Source organism: Danio aesculapii, chromosome 12 (genome assembly GCF_903798145.1).
Source record: "Danio aesculapii chromosome 12, fDanAes4.1, whole genome shotgun sequence".
NCBI classification, from domain to species: Eukaryota; Metazoa; Chordata; class Actinopteri; order Cypriniformes; family Danionidae; genus Danio; species Danio aesculapii.
In genome coordinates this window covers 19,121,755-19,138,623 of record NC_079446.1, presented here as the reverse complement: position 1 = coordinate 19,138,623, position 16,869 = coordinate 19,121,755, and the positions used below count along the sequence as shown (strand labels likewise).

General features: G+C 34.8%; 2 protein-coding genes across 3 annotated transcripts in view; one reads left to right on the top strand and one right to left on the bottom strand.

The window, feature by feature from the left end:
* Positions 1–3,668, bottom strand: part of pms2 (PMS1 homolog 2, mismatch repair system component) — a 17,533-nt gene extending 13,865 nt beyond the window's left edge. The window contains exons 1-5 of the mRNA XM_056469185.1: positions 3,387–3,668; positions 3,027–3,166; positions 2,841–2,927; positions 2,060–2,162; positions 587–770 (exon numbers count right to left, since the gene is read on the bottom strand). Coding sequence (XP_056325160.1) covers positions 587–770; positions 2,060–2,162; positions 2,841–2,927; positions 3,027–3,166; positions 3,387–3,400 — 528 coding nt within the window. The 5' untranslated portion in view covers positions 3,401–3,668. The remainder of the gene's footprint in view (positions 1–586; positions 771–2,059; positions 2,163–2,840; positions 2,928–3,026; positions 3,167–3,386) is intronic.
* A 436-nt stretch (positions 3,669–4,104) lies between these two features.
* On the top strand, positions 4,105–16,824 carry eif2ak1 (eukaryotic translation initiation factor 2-alpha kinase 1). 2 transcript variants are annotated; one of them, XM_056468862.1, is made up of 15 exons: positions 4,105–4,451; positions 5,224–5,391; positions 5,462–5,598; positions 5,714–5,751; positions 8,568–8,667; positions 8,758–8,838; positions 8,930–9,026; positions 11,045–11,105; positions 11,190–11,544; positions 11,648–11,759; positions 12,604–12,710; positions 15,342–15,471; positions 15,987–16,066; positions 16,193–16,426; positions 16,538–16,824. In XM_056468862.1, the coding sequence occupies exons 1-15, from the start codon at positions 4,274–4,276 to the stop codon at positions 16,655–16,657; spliced, it is 1,998 nt and encodes a 665-aa protein (XP_056324837.1). In that variant the 5' UTR covers positions 4,105–4,273; the 3' UTR covers positions 16,658–16,824. The 2 variants fall into 2 exon arrangements, with proteins under 2 accessions (XP_056324837.1, XP_056324838.1); XM_056468863.1 differs by lacking the exon at positions 4,105–4,451 and adding an exon at positions 4,510–4,892.
* Positions 16,825–16,869: the final 45 nt, after the last annotated feature.

The window sequence follows — 16,869 nt, the reverse complement described above, 5'->3', positions numbered from 1 at the left end:
GCTTCACAACAACTCAGCGAATGTCCTTGAGTGGCCCAGCCAGAGCCCAAACCTAAATCCTATTAAACATCTCTGGTAAGATCTGAAAATGGCTGTACACCATCGCTTCCCATCCAACCTGATAGAGCTTGAGAGGTACTGCAAAGAGGAATGGGCAAAAATCCCAAAGACCGGTGTGCCAAGCTTGTGGCATCATATTCAAAAAGACTTGAGGCTGTAATTGCTGCTTAAGGTACATCAACAAAGTATTGCGCAAAGGCTGTGAATGATTATGTACATGTGATTTTTCAGGTTCTTTATTTTTAATAAATTTGCAAAGATTTTTTCACATTGTCATTATGGGGTATTATGTGTAGAATTTTGAGAAAATAAATCAATTTAACCATTTTGGAATAAGTCTGTAACATAAACAAATGTGGAAAAGGTGAAGCGCTATGAATACCTTCCGGATGCACTGTATACAATGGAAGTCAATGGTTACCAGCTTTCTTCAGAATATCTTCTTTTAGGTTCAGCAGTAAAAAGAAACAAACTGTTTTGTGAAAAGTGATTTCAAAACCATGCACTCAATCATCTCCAAGCAGACCTTTTTGATGTTGCGCTGGAACTCCTTGTGTCGAACAGGTAACGTAGAAAAAAGCTTCTGAAGAGTGACGGTAGTGCCATGTTGGCGTGGATGTGGCACACACTGAGTGAGACGACCATCGTGGTCATACACCAGCCGAGCTCCGATCTGAGCACTCTCATGACAGGTCACAACACTAAGATCACTGCAATCAGACAAAACAGTGGAAATTACCATTCTGCCATGTTCATTAGTTATCAATTTAAAGGGTAAGTTCACCCATAAATGAACATTTACTCTTTGTTTATTCATCCTCAAGTAGTTTCAAACCTTTATGAGTTTGTCCATTCTGATACCACTACATTACACCAAATCAAGGGTTACAGGTTTAAAGCGTTCTTCAAAATATCTTATTTTTTCTATAAAATATCTTTGTGTTAAACAGAAGAAAGAAACTCAAATAGGTTGGTATCAAGTGAAGGGAGATTAAAGGCCTCAATATATTTCAGATGAAGTTCTCTTTCATTCTTCATTTAATGGCCAAAAGAATTTTGAAAAGGCTGAGAGAAGGTATACTGTTTTGAACACTCCAACACCCCAAAGCTACAGTAGGTTGGGTTATAAATGTGTCATGCTGCTCAAATGTACTCCATGCATCACATCGTTATAGTTTTTGATTTGACAAGAATAGACACTGAATGACACTGCTGGTCTGTGCAAACTCGTAGAATATTAATAAGACGACGAGGTGTGCTTCTCGTCCAGTGTGACTCCCTTCAAGTCTCCATGTGTTCATGTGGCTAGTGTTGATGTTTTGGATGTTCTTTCCTCCTGTCTGACCTCCATTTAATGAGAAATGAATTGGAAGAAGAAATCGCACATCAAAGACTAAGGAGTTTCCGAACACACCAACTGATTGCATAATCGTCATGGACCAACGGTAGCTCAAAGGAGTTTAGGAGCCATAATGAATCCCCACAAAATATTGGTTTGGTGAGCGGATTCGAACTGCTGAAACTCAAAAAGAACTTTATTTCGTCTGGATTTTGTTCAAAATGACACCATTTCATTTTGTTTTTCGATTTCGTTTGAAATATTATTGATGCCTTTAATGATGACAGAATTTTCATGTTTGGATGAACTATTTCTTTAAGCTCATACTATAAACATTAAAGCAATAATTCAGCCAAAAAATTTTATTCTGCCATCATTTACTCATCCTTTACTTGTTCCAAACCTGTATGGTTTTCTTTCTTTTGTTAAACAAACGTATATTTGGAAGAAAGCTTGAAACCTGTAACTATTGGCTTCCATATTTCCTACTATGGAGGTCAATGTTAACAGGTTTTTTAGCTCTCTTCAAAATATTTTCTTTTTTGTTAAGCAGAAGAAATAAACTTATAGGTTTGAAACCATGTCAAGGGGGATTAAATAATGAGAAAAAATGATTTTGGAGTGAACTATATCTTTAAGAAGATATAAACAAAGCATTACCTGAGAGCACAAAGTGAACTAAGAGCTTCACCACGAAACCCGAACGTCTCCACGTGTATCAGGTCAGAAAATTCTTTCAGTTTAGAGGTGTGATGTTTTAAAGCTGCAAATGTAGAGACACAAAATAAATACCCTAGTGGTTAACATTTTCTAATAAATCAGATCATGTTTTTGAGTCTCTAATGCCTGACGAAAAACATTAAAAATGCATATTTTAAAATATTATTACAATAAAAGTATATATTTATAAATAGTTTTGAAGAACTTTGACTTGATATTTTTTTGTTATTTGTTTAAGCTGCATTTGTATGGTTTTGGGTTTAGTAAATTATTTTATTTTCATCATTAAGAGGTTTCAAAAGAGTTAATATAAGCAGTGCAAAGTAACATTAACCTTTTCTCTGGTCAACACTGGATGTGTTTCGTTAACTCTACTAAACTAGAATTACTAAAATAAAACACAAACCAATTTTAAAAATTAAATAGAAATGTGTAAATGAAATACAGCATGATTTCTAAATACAAAAATAATTATACATACATATAAATTACTTTGTCACTTTAAATTGCAATATTGCAGTTTTTACTGCATAAAATGGATTCAAGAATATAAGATACATATCTATATATTTTTTCTTTTTTATCTAAACCTGGACTTTCATATAACACATAATTTTCAGCCCAAAAATTGGGCTTTCAGTTGAGGGTTCAAAATATATTTTTTAAATGATTATAAATGTTTGACCAAAGGTGCCAACTTAACTCTTATAAGGCAACTTACTTAGTCCCTTGTAGTTTTGTTCCTCAACACCTTTTCCATTGTCAGACACCTCCACCAGCTCAATGCCGTTGTCTTTTAGCTTGACATCTGTGTAAAAAAACATGTAAATAGTTGCACGGTTATGTAAAACTATGTAGCATAACCTCAAACACAATGTTTCCTCAAACTGTAATTCTTGAAGCTCACCAACATTAGTAGCTCCAGCATCAATGCTGTTTTCCACCAGCTCTTTCACAGCCGTGGCCAGACTCAGCACCACTTGTCCTGAGCAGATCTGATGGACGGACTGTTTGTCTATTGCCTTTATGGCTCCAGCAGGATCTGTGCTAGAAATTTAAAATACAGACAATGAAAGGAAAGCAAACGATAGTAAAGGCTATACTATAGTAAACATTTCAATATAAGCTCCTTAGTTAACTTGCTCCTTAGTCTATTATGGTGTTCTCATAATTACATTCATGATTCATATATTTATTATAACTCTTATGCATTTTATATTTACATACAGTGCGACTGGGAAAAGCATACAAACCTACATTAACTTACCACGAGTCTGACATCCTTACAATAGCCAAATATATGATATAACGTTAAATCACAGACATCTAACTTGCAAACGCTGCATTGTGGCTCACGTTGTTGTGGCTACTTTGATAGCTGTTGCTCCATATTGCAAAAAATAATGCGTTTTCATTGCTCAATATGAAAAGCTAAAGCTCCAACAAGTAAAATATTCTGGAAAAACTACAATGAAACACGTTTAGCTTTTTGGTATTGGTACATGCAGAAAGATAACTGCACCTCTCTAGTCTGTGCTGCTCAGTGTATTTTTCCCGCTTGCGCGGTGACGCAACACGTCAGGTCACCACATGTTTTGCGTAGCATGTGATCAACTTTTGTCTGTTGTACAAAATGTGCAATTCGGCGGTCTTTCTTTACTTTGGTAAAAATAAAAATATATATAAAATAAAAAAGATTGTAACGTTTAATTTTGAAGAGTTTCATCATCCTGCGCGTGCTTGTCTGAGTAGGGGACTGTGTGAAAAGTTCAAATCTGACATACGCCGAAACTGCCGAAATGTCCCCAAACACTGTAAATTATATTTTCTTCTAGGTTTACTGTGTATAGAGACAACGATTAAGAAACCAAATGTATATAAACATATGCCATGGACGTTTGTGATGTTTTTAGTCTTTTTTCGCAAGTTATATGAATGAGAAGTTTTGAGAGTTTTGAGACATTTCCTTACTGCTGTGCTTTGAAACCATACGAAACATGGCTGGTCACTGTCGGTTTACAGTGATTATTATATTCGGCCACTTTTAGAATTAACTCAGTGTGCTCGACTTAACAGCACTGGGGTTTTGACTGTTGGTTTTATTGAATCGAATTAACAGATGGGATGCACCCAAGTGTCTTTTAGCAGAACGCCATGTTTCACAGAATAGAGACTCTCATAGCAGACGAAAGTTCGAGTAGTAGTGTAGTTTCCAATGTTAACAGCCGTAGCCTTCATTTCCGACGGGGCCTTTCCACCCAAGAGAGAGGATCTAACATTAGAGGGGAAATGTTCAGCCTGACAGATACGGAGGACGACGTCCAATTTGACAGTGAGTCCACTGCAACTGATAATGTTTAGCACAGCCCCCTTTTATTTGGTATTGCACTATTGACAACATCAAAACAAATGTGTCAGTAAAATTCGGTCTTAGTTCTGTGAGGGTAGTTGGAGACCGTATTTATCTGGTGCAAAAGCTGTCAAAGTAATATTTCCAAATCAATATTCTGCAATAATGTTGTTTTAAGATGTCCCTCCTACTTTATATTGCATTTGTGGGACTTCTTATGGGTGTGGGGGCCAACTTGAAAATGTTTCATGCTGATAAGTTACTTAGACCTTACCCACCCCTGCTGTACACACAAGATGCCCCAATAGTACTGGTGTTTTTCTGTTTACTCAGCTGTTGAGTAAAAACAGTAAATGTTTAGTGTTTAAATGGATTCGAAGGAAAATGATATTGTGGCCTTAATTGCCAAAGCCATTGCTGAAGGTAAGACATTTTTAATTTAAGCGGTAGACAAGCCTTTATGGATATAATTCTTCTGTTAAACAAAAGAAGATATCTTGAAGAAAAAAACCTGAAAACATGTAACCGTTGACTTCTGTAGAAGGAAAATCAGATGCTATGGAAGTCAGTGGATATAGGTTTTCAACATTCTTCAAAACATCTTCTTTTGTGTTTAACAGAAAAAAAGAAACTTGTAAAAGTTTGAAACAATTAATAGGTGAGTAAATGATAACAGAATTAAAATTTTGGGTGAACTATCCCTTAAAACAGACAAATACTGAAGTATTCACCCTTTTTTGTCATATAAATGTAGCCTCGGATACAGACAGTAACTGTGAAGTGTTGCTGGCCGGAAAACAGTATCCATCGATCCAGGAATTTGCATCTGCCATTCCCAACCAACTTCTGCTGGGATCTCTACTGGAACACTTGTGCTTTGTCTATGAGAGTGATCCCACACGGTCACGCATGCTGTTTAAAGGTAAGTCAACTTGTGTTTATTTATTATATGTACTTAATAGTGTTTTCTCAAATGACTCTGCTACTTTCAGTGATAGGCCAGCGGTTAGCGGCTATGAACCTCCTGTCCCCACTGGCGATCAGTGATGAGTTCAGCACGGTCCGATTACAGCATAACAGGGCGTTCACAGAGCTCCTGCACGCCACAAGCTCATCCCTTTTTCCCCAGGTAAATCCAACATGATGCATCATAAATTTTTTTTATGATTCTGTACAGCTGATGGTTTCATAAAGAAAGCTAATTCACATTTTGTTCTTATTGTCCTTTCTTTTGTTTTCTGAAGGAACATAGGTACTTGAGTACTGAAAGCCAAAGCAAAAGGTAAAATTATTTGCATATTTTTGTAATATACACTAGTTTGCAAGAGTCTTAAAAAAAAAAAAAAAAAAAAAAGAAAGAAATCTCTCACCAAGACTAGATTTATTTCATTAAAAATGCAGTAAACACACACATCTCTATCTATCTATCTATCTATCTATCTATCTATCTATCTATCTATCTATCTATCTATCTATCTATCTATCTATCTATCTATCTACACATATCTACACACATATATATATATATATATATATATATATATATATATATATATATATATATATATATATATATATACACACACACACACACACACACACACACACACACACACACACACACACACACACAATTTAACGGGATAGTTCAGCTCAAAATGAAAGTTGTCATATCATTTATTCACCCTTCACTTGTTTGAGTTAAAAACCTCTAAATGCCATCTGTTCATGAAAATTTTCATTTTTTATGGAAATTTCAGACGGCACTTAGAGGTTTTTGCATCTAAACTCTTCATATATATAAATATAGTTGAATAGTATTTTTATTTTTTATACTATGGAAGTCAATTGTTACAGATTCCTAACACTTTTCAACACTTCTTATTTTGTGTTCAGAAGAAAAACCTATTTGACTTGTGTAAGAATATTTTTGATGATAAAACATATTTTATTAAAATTTGTATTTTTAAATGATATTATTCTGTGTGGAGTTTGCATGTTCTCCCCACATTCGCGTGGGTTTCCTCCGGGTTCTCCGGTTTCCCCCACAGTCCAAAGACATGCGGTACAGGTAAATTGAGTAAGCTAAAATTGTCCGTAGTGTATGTGTGAAAGCGAGTATATGGGTTTCCCTGTGATAGGTTGCTGCTGGAAAGGCATCCGCTGTTTAAAACATGTGCTGGATAAGCTGGCGGTTCATTCCGCTGTGGTGACCCCAGATTAATAAAGGGACTAAGCCGAAAAGAAAATGAATGAATGAATAAATGATATTAGAGATGTTTTTATTCAGGAAATATTTTAAGGGAAATGTTTGAAAAGGTGTCTTCTGGAGGAATATTTGCTCTCCATTTACTCACCCTCAAGTGGTTCCAAACCTCTATGAGTTTCCTTTTTTCTGTTGAACACAAAATAATTATTTATGTTTTAATGCCATATCAGCAGCATTGGCTATATTCATACTACATACACAATCATATCAGTTTGTTAACAAACATTCATTGAAATATTTTAAGGGAAATGTTTGAAAAGATGTCTTTTGGAGGAATTTTAGAATATTTATCTTTAATCAAACTAAACGATTGCATATGACTCTTTTTGTTGTTGGTATTTGTATGTTGTTTTTTTTTGTACAATGAATATTTGTTAAGAAACTGATATGATTTTATGTTATGCGTTTTAAATGTAGTATAGCTTTTGCCATGAATATAGCCAATGCTGCTGATACGGCATTAAAACGTAAATAAATGTGTTTAATAATGCCCTTCATTATACTGCATCAGACATATACTCCCAAAAAAACTTCAAATGTTAAATACTAATATCTTTAAAAAGTCAAGATGCAGAACATCAGACAACTTACTACATATGCGTTTGGAGTTTTCCTGTATTCGTTCTTTTATTTTTTTGGAATATAGTCAAAAAAGATAGGTATCTATACCAGTTATGATCCTAAGATTTAGATATTATGGGATGCTTTAATCCACAGGTGTTAAACTCTGAACAGTTTAGTTTTAACCCTAAATAAACTCACTTGATCAAACTAATTGAGTGTTTCAGGCTTGTTTGAAACCTACAGATGAGTGTGTTGAAGCAGGGTTGGAACTAAACTGTATAGGCCTATGGCCCTCCAGGCATGCCTCCTAATCGTAAAAAAATACTTCACACTGGCTGGAAAAACAACATGAATTAAGACAAAATCTAGAAAGCATCCGATCAACAAACTAATTTCTTACTGCAACCCTGATATAATCCTATTCACTGTCAGGAGATCACTCAAGGTGTCCTTTAATTCTTTTTATTTTTTATTATAAGTTATGTGGTTTTTTTTTTTTTTCTCTCCAGTATTCATTTATTCATTCATTAATTTTCTTTTCGGCTTAGTCCCTTTATTAATCAGGGGTCACCACAGCGGAATGAACCACCAACTTATCCAGCATATGTTTTATGCAACGCATGCCCTTCCAGCCGCAACCCAACACCGGGAAACACCCATACACTTTTGCATTCACACTCATATACTACGGCCAATTAAGCTTACCCAATACACCTATACCGCATGTCTTTGGACTGTGGGGGAAACCGGAGCACCTGGAGGAAACGGGGAGAACATGCAAAGTCCACACAGAAATGCCAGTTGACCCAGCCAAGGCTCAAACCAGCGACCTTCTTGCTGTGAGGCGATTGTGTTACCCACTGCGCCACTGTGATGCCCTCACCGGTATTCAGTTTCATTTAAATAAAACTGTTTTTTTTTTAAATAAAATGGGAGAAAAGGTTCAGTGTGACTAGCTGAATTTAAATTTTTAAAATGTATTTTAACTAAATTTAATTTAATGTATTTTCAATTTATTCTCATGATGAAAAGCTGAATTATTCAGCCACTATTTATGTAGTCTATAGTATCATCTTTAGGACTTATTAAAGAAATTATGTTGATTTGGTGCTCAAGAAGCATTGCGTATCATCTGTTATTTGATACCCAAAATATTTAAAGCTTTGTTGCTGAATAAATGTGTTGGTATTTAGCTTAAACCTTTGAGCAGAACAATAAAATACAGAACAATAAAACTACAATTGAGATATGCTTATCTATCCTAGATCCAAAGATACTCTTTTCCAAGCACAGACATCCCGGTACCTTAGTGAATTTGAAGAAATAGCAACACTGGGTAAAGGATCCTATGGCAAAGTGTTTAGGGTAAGACATTGTTTTGATTATATTGTACTCCAAATATAGTAACTTTGTGATCTAAAATGGTTCTTACTAAAAGCACTCATACTCTTTTAGGTCACAAACAAGCTTGATGGTCAGGAATATGCAGTGAAAAAAATTCTAATCAAGAAAGTCACACGAGATGACTGTATGAAGGTAAAGTTATTATTTATAACGTTATAATTTACCTCCCACTGTCTTATTGTGTTATCATTATTACCTAATTGTGATATCTGTGTTAATGCAGGTTCTTAGAGAGGTTAAAGTGCTCTCCAGCCTTCAACATCCCAATATTGTTGGATATCACACTGCATGGATGGAACACGTTCAGCCTGCCGTGAAAGGTATGTTGATTTATATTGACAAGTGTGGAAATATTGGCCTGATTTCACAAACGGCTCAGAATAAATCAGGATTAGGGCATAGCTCAATTAGAACATTTAAAGGTGCGGTATGTAGGATTGGCAGTTGAACTAGGTATTGCAGGCCAAATTAAAAATATTGAAGATATTTGCAACCCTCTGACTTGAAGCACATGTGAGTTGCCAGATTGATAACATTGATTGATTAAGCTTAGTGATTGAGTCTTACCATAAGCTGCTCAGCTAATGTTTCTGTTTGTATTGTTTGCAATTTATAATCTATCATCATCCGAATCTGCAACTCATTTCGGGCTGCTTCTGTGCTCTGGAAGTCACATTTTCAGCAGGGCCTTCATATATGATGCAGCTTCATTGCTGAAATAAAATTAGCTGTGCTTTTTGCCAAGGCAACCCAAGGTGCTGAAATATTACTTGGTACACTGTCAGTGGGCGGAGTTACACAGACTGTTATGATTTAATAAGTTGTCTAGGGAGAGAAAAATGTAACATTTAGAATATTATATTATCATTGAAGAAAATGGGTGGAAATAAACAAGCACACACAATCTTAACACTTAATTTGTTTATTCCTCTATAATGAAAATGATAAAGCCAACAAAAGAGAGACGTGTCAGCTTTGTACAGTGCATTTGAAAATAAATATAAGAAATATAAATATAATCATTGAAATATAATGAAAACAAAAGTTACAGCGGGGAAAAAGGAACTAGAGGGGTGCCAAAGCAAAGAACTAAACAAAATCAACAGCCACATAAAGTAGAACACAAGATTCCCTCTAAACTTACTAAAGAAAATAAAAATGTGAAAAAGAAACCGAAATCTTCAGCGTATGCGACGCCGGTAAAGTACACTCACTAAAATAATAAACAAAAATACAAAAAAGGGTGCTCGCCCACTTACCTAGTGTTTCTGAACAATTTAAATAACTACTGGCAAAATGCATGTCCCGTGACTTGTTAACCTATTCCTTATTCCCCAGAAAGGAATGATAAAGTCTTAAACCATATTGAATTTACAGTTGTTTGGGTTAGTTCAAAGACACGAAACAAATCATAATACAAAAACAGAAAAGAGCGTACACAGCACTCATTAAACAAGGCGTGCCGGTCAAATTTAAACTCCGCGGAACGAAGTCTGATTGGTCCATGAGGAAACGCCCTAATGAGGAGTGACAGGCTCAGTATCCAAACAGCAAGTACCTGAGAAGAAAAAAATAGCGGAACAAAAGTTGAAAGGACGAGACAAAGAGTGAATGACAGACAGGGAGAGAGCGACAGAGAGGGAGAAAGCGACAAAAATCCAAACTCCCACGGATCGTAACTTAGACCAAAACAAAGACACATTCAGACATGTAACAAATATTTCACGTTTCTTAAATATCTGAAAAATTATTATGGTATTTTGTGTGATTTAGAAGAGCCAAAAGCTTACTTACAGCGCCTTCTTATGAATGTGGTTTAGAAGAAATCATTACCACTGTCCATGTTGAGTTAAAAAAAGGCACTGAGATATTTTAAATGGATAGATCCCTGCAAAATGACAATTCATCAAAACATTTACTCAACTTTCACTTGTACAAAACTTATTTGAATGTGTGTTTTTTTCTGATGCACACAAAAGAAGTTTGGACAAATGCTGTTTACTGGAAGCCATTGACTTCCATAGTAAAAAAAAATTCTACTATGGAAGTGGATGGGTCCCAGAAACCAGCATTCTTCAAAATACCTTCTTTTGTCTTCAACAGAAGAAAGAAATAAGGTTTAAACCACATGAAGCAAAGTTTATGGGTCATTTTTGGGTGAACTCTTCCTTTTAAAGTCAATCAGTGCCAGTTTGTTTCAGCTGAAACAGCTCAGACTTGCACTTTTTTTTTGCCTCATACTAGGCTTAACTTAAAATCAGTGGGTGATAGCAGTGTGAGTCACACTTTATCCAGTATTTTTGGATTTGCACAAAAATGGTTTAAACTATTTCCCCAGATTCCAACTCCCTTGTTTCGCAAACACTTCCAGCATTAGATAAACCCTCAGAACGAGATGGGTAAGATGTTTTTTTTGTTATTATTTAATTGTAACACATTTACATGACACATTACAGCATATAAACATAGCCTCTTGCTTTCAGGTGCACTCAAGAACACACCAACAGCAGCAATGGATCTTTCATTGTTTTTGAACATTCTGAACGAGCAGAAGTGAAAGAAAATAAGGTTGCACTAGAGAGCATCTCGGTAAAACCCTCAACTTCAAAAGTAGACACGGGACAGTCTGTTTGCCCTAAAAATGTCCGCAAGCCACAGAATTTTGTTCCATGTGTGTTTCTGGGAAAACCTCGCTCTACGTTAAACAAATGCCCTGCTGCTAATTGGGACAGCTCAACACTCTCAGAGGATGACCTCAGTCAGAACAGACTGGAACTGAACAATAACTCTTACATTGACATGGATACACCTGAATGGTCTGAAAAGCTGGAGAACAAGGTATACGGTTCATTAAGCACTCAATGAAGCAATTGATTTAATTTACATGTGTAGTCATTATTTCGTAATCTTTTGTCTTTAATTACCTTATTCTGGTCTGTAGGTTCAGTTCCATTTGATGCTTTATATACAAATGCAGCTGTGTGAACGATCTTTGAAAGACTGGATACAAGAGAGAAATTCAAGGACCACGGAGGGACTCTCGATGTCAGGAGGTGAATTAGTTGCTCTCGATTATAAATGCTATTTTGTAGGTACTTTTTTTTTTTTTTTTTTTTTTTTTTTTTTATGCATTTATTATGACATTTATATAACCTATGAAGCGGAGGTGCGCAAAGTAGGGCCCACGGGCTAAAGTTGGTCCATGGTAACCTTTGGCATGGCCCGCCGTCCTATCTGAAAAGAGAGGGAGAATGATAGGGAGTTGATTGGGGCGAATGCCTTTGACAGAAATAATTTCTTCTTTGTTTTTATTGAGGAGCTACAAAAAGCCAACTAAAATTAAATGTTGTAAATAAATCAGATTTTTAAAATGTAAATACTGTCACTTGACAGATAGAGGACAATGCATAAGACATTGATGAGTAAATCAAGGCAAAGAAAGGAGCAGTTCGACTAGTGTATTCAGCATTGATCTCCATTGTGTTATAAATGGGATTGTTTATGTTTTTACTATAATAAGTTCATTAGAAAATATTAAAAATGAAACTGCATCATTAATAAATATGTTTTCAAGCAACGTTTTCTAGTTATTTTTAAAAAATAGGAAATAAATTAGGAAATTACCCATGGCAAGTTTAATGTAATACGGTTTGGTATATTCAACTGTGGCCCACAGTCCTCAATCAAGTTTGGTTTTTGGCCCTTTATAAGAAAAGGTTTGGACACCCCTTCTATAAAGTATACTGTCCAGAAGTTACTTCTATACACCCTTTTCCTGATATGTCTTGGCTGACACATGCTTGAACTAGAAAACAAGAAAAGCTAGATGTTTTAATTGTACATAATTGCAATTCTATAATTATTTTAGCATTTTTAACCAATGCGTTTCATCTGCAGATCCCTGTGATTCAGGTGACTGTGAACAGGCATTAAAGATTTTAAAGAAAATACTTGAAGGAGTGGAATACATTCATTCCTGTGGTATTATGCACAGAGACCTAAAGGTATGTGTACTTGTGTTGTTGGTTTAGATCGCTTGGTAATGTGCGCTTATTGGCATACAAATGCTTTTTTTTGTCTTAAATACTGTAGAAGCATTAGTTTTGCTGACATGTTGGGTGGGATTGGGACAACAATTTTCTAAGAAGAGTTTTTTGTTTCGAGGGTTGCTTTAAAAAAAGCTAATTATAACCTACTTTAACATAAATTAAAAGCAACCTTACTTGTGCTTTCACTATAACAAACCTTGCATTTATTCACAAAACCACAAACCAAAAATGTGGCCAAAAATTACATTCGCACATCATTTATTTGAAAATGTCAACATAAATTGTTTATATAAGCTGCTGAATTTAAAAGTTGGATTGACTTAGGCCCGATCCCAATTCTACCCCTTAGCCCTTACCCATACCCCTCATTTTGCATGTTCACGTGAAGGGGTAGGGGTGTCTCAATTCTCTTTAGCTTAAAGGCATAGGGCTAAGGGAAAAGGCTAGATACCCCTCGAAACAAATATTGTTCAGGACCACACTCGAAACCAAGGGGTAAGAAAATTTACCAGAATACACCATCTACAATGGCATCATGGCTGCATATGGAAGTAAGGAGATCCACAAATTAGTCTTTTTTTGTCATTATTACAAATTTTTACAATAAACAAACAGACATATGTTTTAATACAGTCATAAAGACATATTTTACCGTCATGCTTTAAAAAAAATGCTAAAAATAAAAATCGCTAAATTTTGCCATCTATAATTCCTAATAATAGCTCCTGGATAGCAGTCCCACAACATTCTGACACTCGAATACCCTGTCAGAAAAGTCTAGTGGCTGGGAATGACCTTTTACAGTGTCTGGTATAATGTTAATGTTGTTTTTGTGTGTTTACGTTGATGAATATGGCCAGTTATGAGCTTATTGCCACAATATATCGTTATGATATATGCCTTCAGTGATTTCCTGAAGATAAATACCCACAAATAACGCAACTGGGATAACTACAGCCGTCGTGATTGTTGACCTCATATGAAGCAAGAGATCACAATGATATATAATGATGTGTATAGGTGTTGTAGTGGTGTCCCATTTCTTAGGGGTAAATTTTGAAGCCCTTCCTCTTCACACGCTGTTTCAAGGGTCAATGGGAAGGGGAAGGGGAAGGGGTATGGATACAAAAATAGAATTGAGATTGGGCCTTAATGTTGACAGTACATTTTTCTCTAAAATGCATTTCCCCAGCATGGACCATGCCACACCTTGAGATTGAGACTTTATTGTATAGATGTAGGGAGGAAAAGGGAACGGTAAGGGAACAGTGGGATTAAAGGAAACATAAGTAAGAAGATAAAGAATGATGATGATGCCCAGAGACACAGAATGGGGTACCGTCTCTAATGTTTTGGTTGAGGTTTTAGGGAATAGGTTGTTGGTTAAGGGGCAAAGTGAGGCGTGGTCCCACTGCCTAACTTTTGTTAAGAAGTTAACTCAGTTAAAAAAACACAAATGTTTAGTGAGAGTTTTTAGCCAGCATGATATTTAATTGAATCAACAATTAAAAAGAATAATAAAATATTTATTAGTTTTAAATAATTATCAATAGTAATATTAATTAACTTTAAATATAACATTTTGATTCATACTTTACAAACAGAGTTTTGTCCCAGGAAGTTTATATAGTTCTGGTAATACCCTGAATGCCCACTTGGATTTTCTCAAACTATAAACTAGAAAAGGTGGTCACCTGTGGAATTTCTAAATAAACCTCTCTTTTTATTATGTATATATTTGTATTACTATTTATTTATCAGTAATGTAATAGCAATATTTTTATTACTGTTATATTTGTTGTTTTGGCCATGGAAGCAAGCTTTATGTTAAATGCATTTCATACCACAATCTTTTAATGAAAATGAATGATATTACTTTATTTTCAGACTTTGATCTGAAACTTTCTCTGTTACGCACTCTTCAAACAGACAAGACATAATTTACATACAAAGACAAAAAAAAAATAATAAAAAAAAAAAAATATATATATATATATATATATATATATATATATATATATATATATATATATATATATATATATATATATATAGTACATAGACCTTATTTAGCTCTATTTATGGGATAGAGTCCCAAGATTTAATGGAATGAAATTAAAACATTCATGTCTATTCCTTCTTGTTTATTTTGGTGGATAATTGACCAACAAAAATAAAATTGGGATACAAATTATATCAAATCAAATTTGTTTAAAAAAAAAAAGTATTCTACAAACACAAATATGGTCAAATGTCTGAGCCACTCTCTTTCATTAAGAGAACTGCTGACCGATTTACCATGCTTTTTGACTTTGCCATCTTGTTTCTTAAATAACATATTGAACTGATCAAAACACAAGTAATGTTTAAACATAAATACAATAAAAAGTTATAAAAGTGAACTTTGCTAAATGGCCACAACAATAATTATTAAAGCTACACATTATAGGTCATTTTCACATTAAATAAAAAGCTTTTTAGTGCTAGAAGGATCTCCATATAAATACTCCATTTTAAGACTGCTCAAATTCACTACAGTTATTTGTTTGTTTCAGATAAATTATGTATTTTTTTCTTTATTTACAGCCAAGAAATATTTTCCTTCTTGGACATGAGTGTCATGTGAAGATAGGGGATTTTGGATTGGCTTGCCAAAATATTATAATGGATGAACATGAGCAGTTGCCCTCCAGTTCCCAAACAGGTGTAAACCCAGGTGACAGACTAATTGTATATTTCAAGAGAATGATGAATTAATTTAATCAATTATTACAAAAAGACCATTTTCAGAAGTGCATGTTGTCATGTTGTTGGCAAACTTCTATAGTGAATGGACACTACAACAGATTTTCATTCACCCTAATAGCAAGGGAAATAAAATCTATGGTAGAATTTCTATGAATTTACAAAATAAAGTACAAATATTGAGACAATGGTTCGGTTGGTCAGATGAGAGAAGAGAGAAAAATGTCAAATTAGCCGTTACACTCTCAACCAGTGTACTAGACAACAGCAAGATTAAGCAGTTTTTTAAGTTTTTCAGTAGTTGTAAAAATGTATAATCGATACTTGTGAAAATGGTCCATTCTGAACAAATAAAAACACTTTTAAATGGATTTTTATGTTCCTTTTCTGGCCAAACTACTGCTGATTTAATGGCAGAGAACAGTAGATGGCAGCAGTGAATTAATGCAGCCTTGGACTACACAATTTCTGATTGCTCTTTTTCAGATGCTACTCACACCAGTGGAGTGGGAACGTTTGTTTACGCTGCCCCAGAGCAGCTTGAGGGCTCTCGCTATGATTCAAAGGTAAGGATGCAGACAAGTTACAAATTATTATAATTCTGTCTATCCTGTTATAAATGTTGTTTAATGTACTGTGCTTCAGTGTCATCTTGTCAAACTTTATGCTCAGTGTTTGTTTTATTTGTGCAGTCAGATATGTTCAGTATAGGAGTGATTGCCTTTGAGTTATTCCAGCCATTTGGGACCGAGATGGAGCGTGTTCACACACTTGGAGAACTACGACAGGGCAAAATCCCTAACACACTTTCCACAAACTGGCCACTTTTGGCCAAGTATATTAAACTACTGACCTCCCCTGATCCCTCAATGCGACCAAGTGCACCTCAGTTACTTCAGAGTGACCTCTTCAGCACCAGTGACATGGTATTTTTTTTTGTTTGTTTTACAAAATAGATTAAATTACTGAGTTATCCAAGTAAATCAATTGTATTTTTTAAGAAACCTGTAAAAAAACTAAATTGTGCTTTATTGTAGGTGATCCACAGTTTAAAGCGCAAGATTGATGAACAAGAAGAAGAAATTGTTCAACTCAGGAGACGGATCAGTGAGCTACAGATCTCTCAGAATTCAATACACAATCCAGGAAAAACGTAATAATAATAATTCTTTTGGACTGCCACAAGTTCTCAGTATTTGTACATTGTCAATTGTTGTTTGAAAATGGCTGTATGTGTGAGCGCAACTCTGCTTGTATGTATATAAATGAGTGATATATTTAATTTAAGGAATGATCTGTTAAGTAAAACCCCATAACAATGTTGTATTAGTCTCCATTTATCTGACTCTTAAAAGATGACTGAATAGTT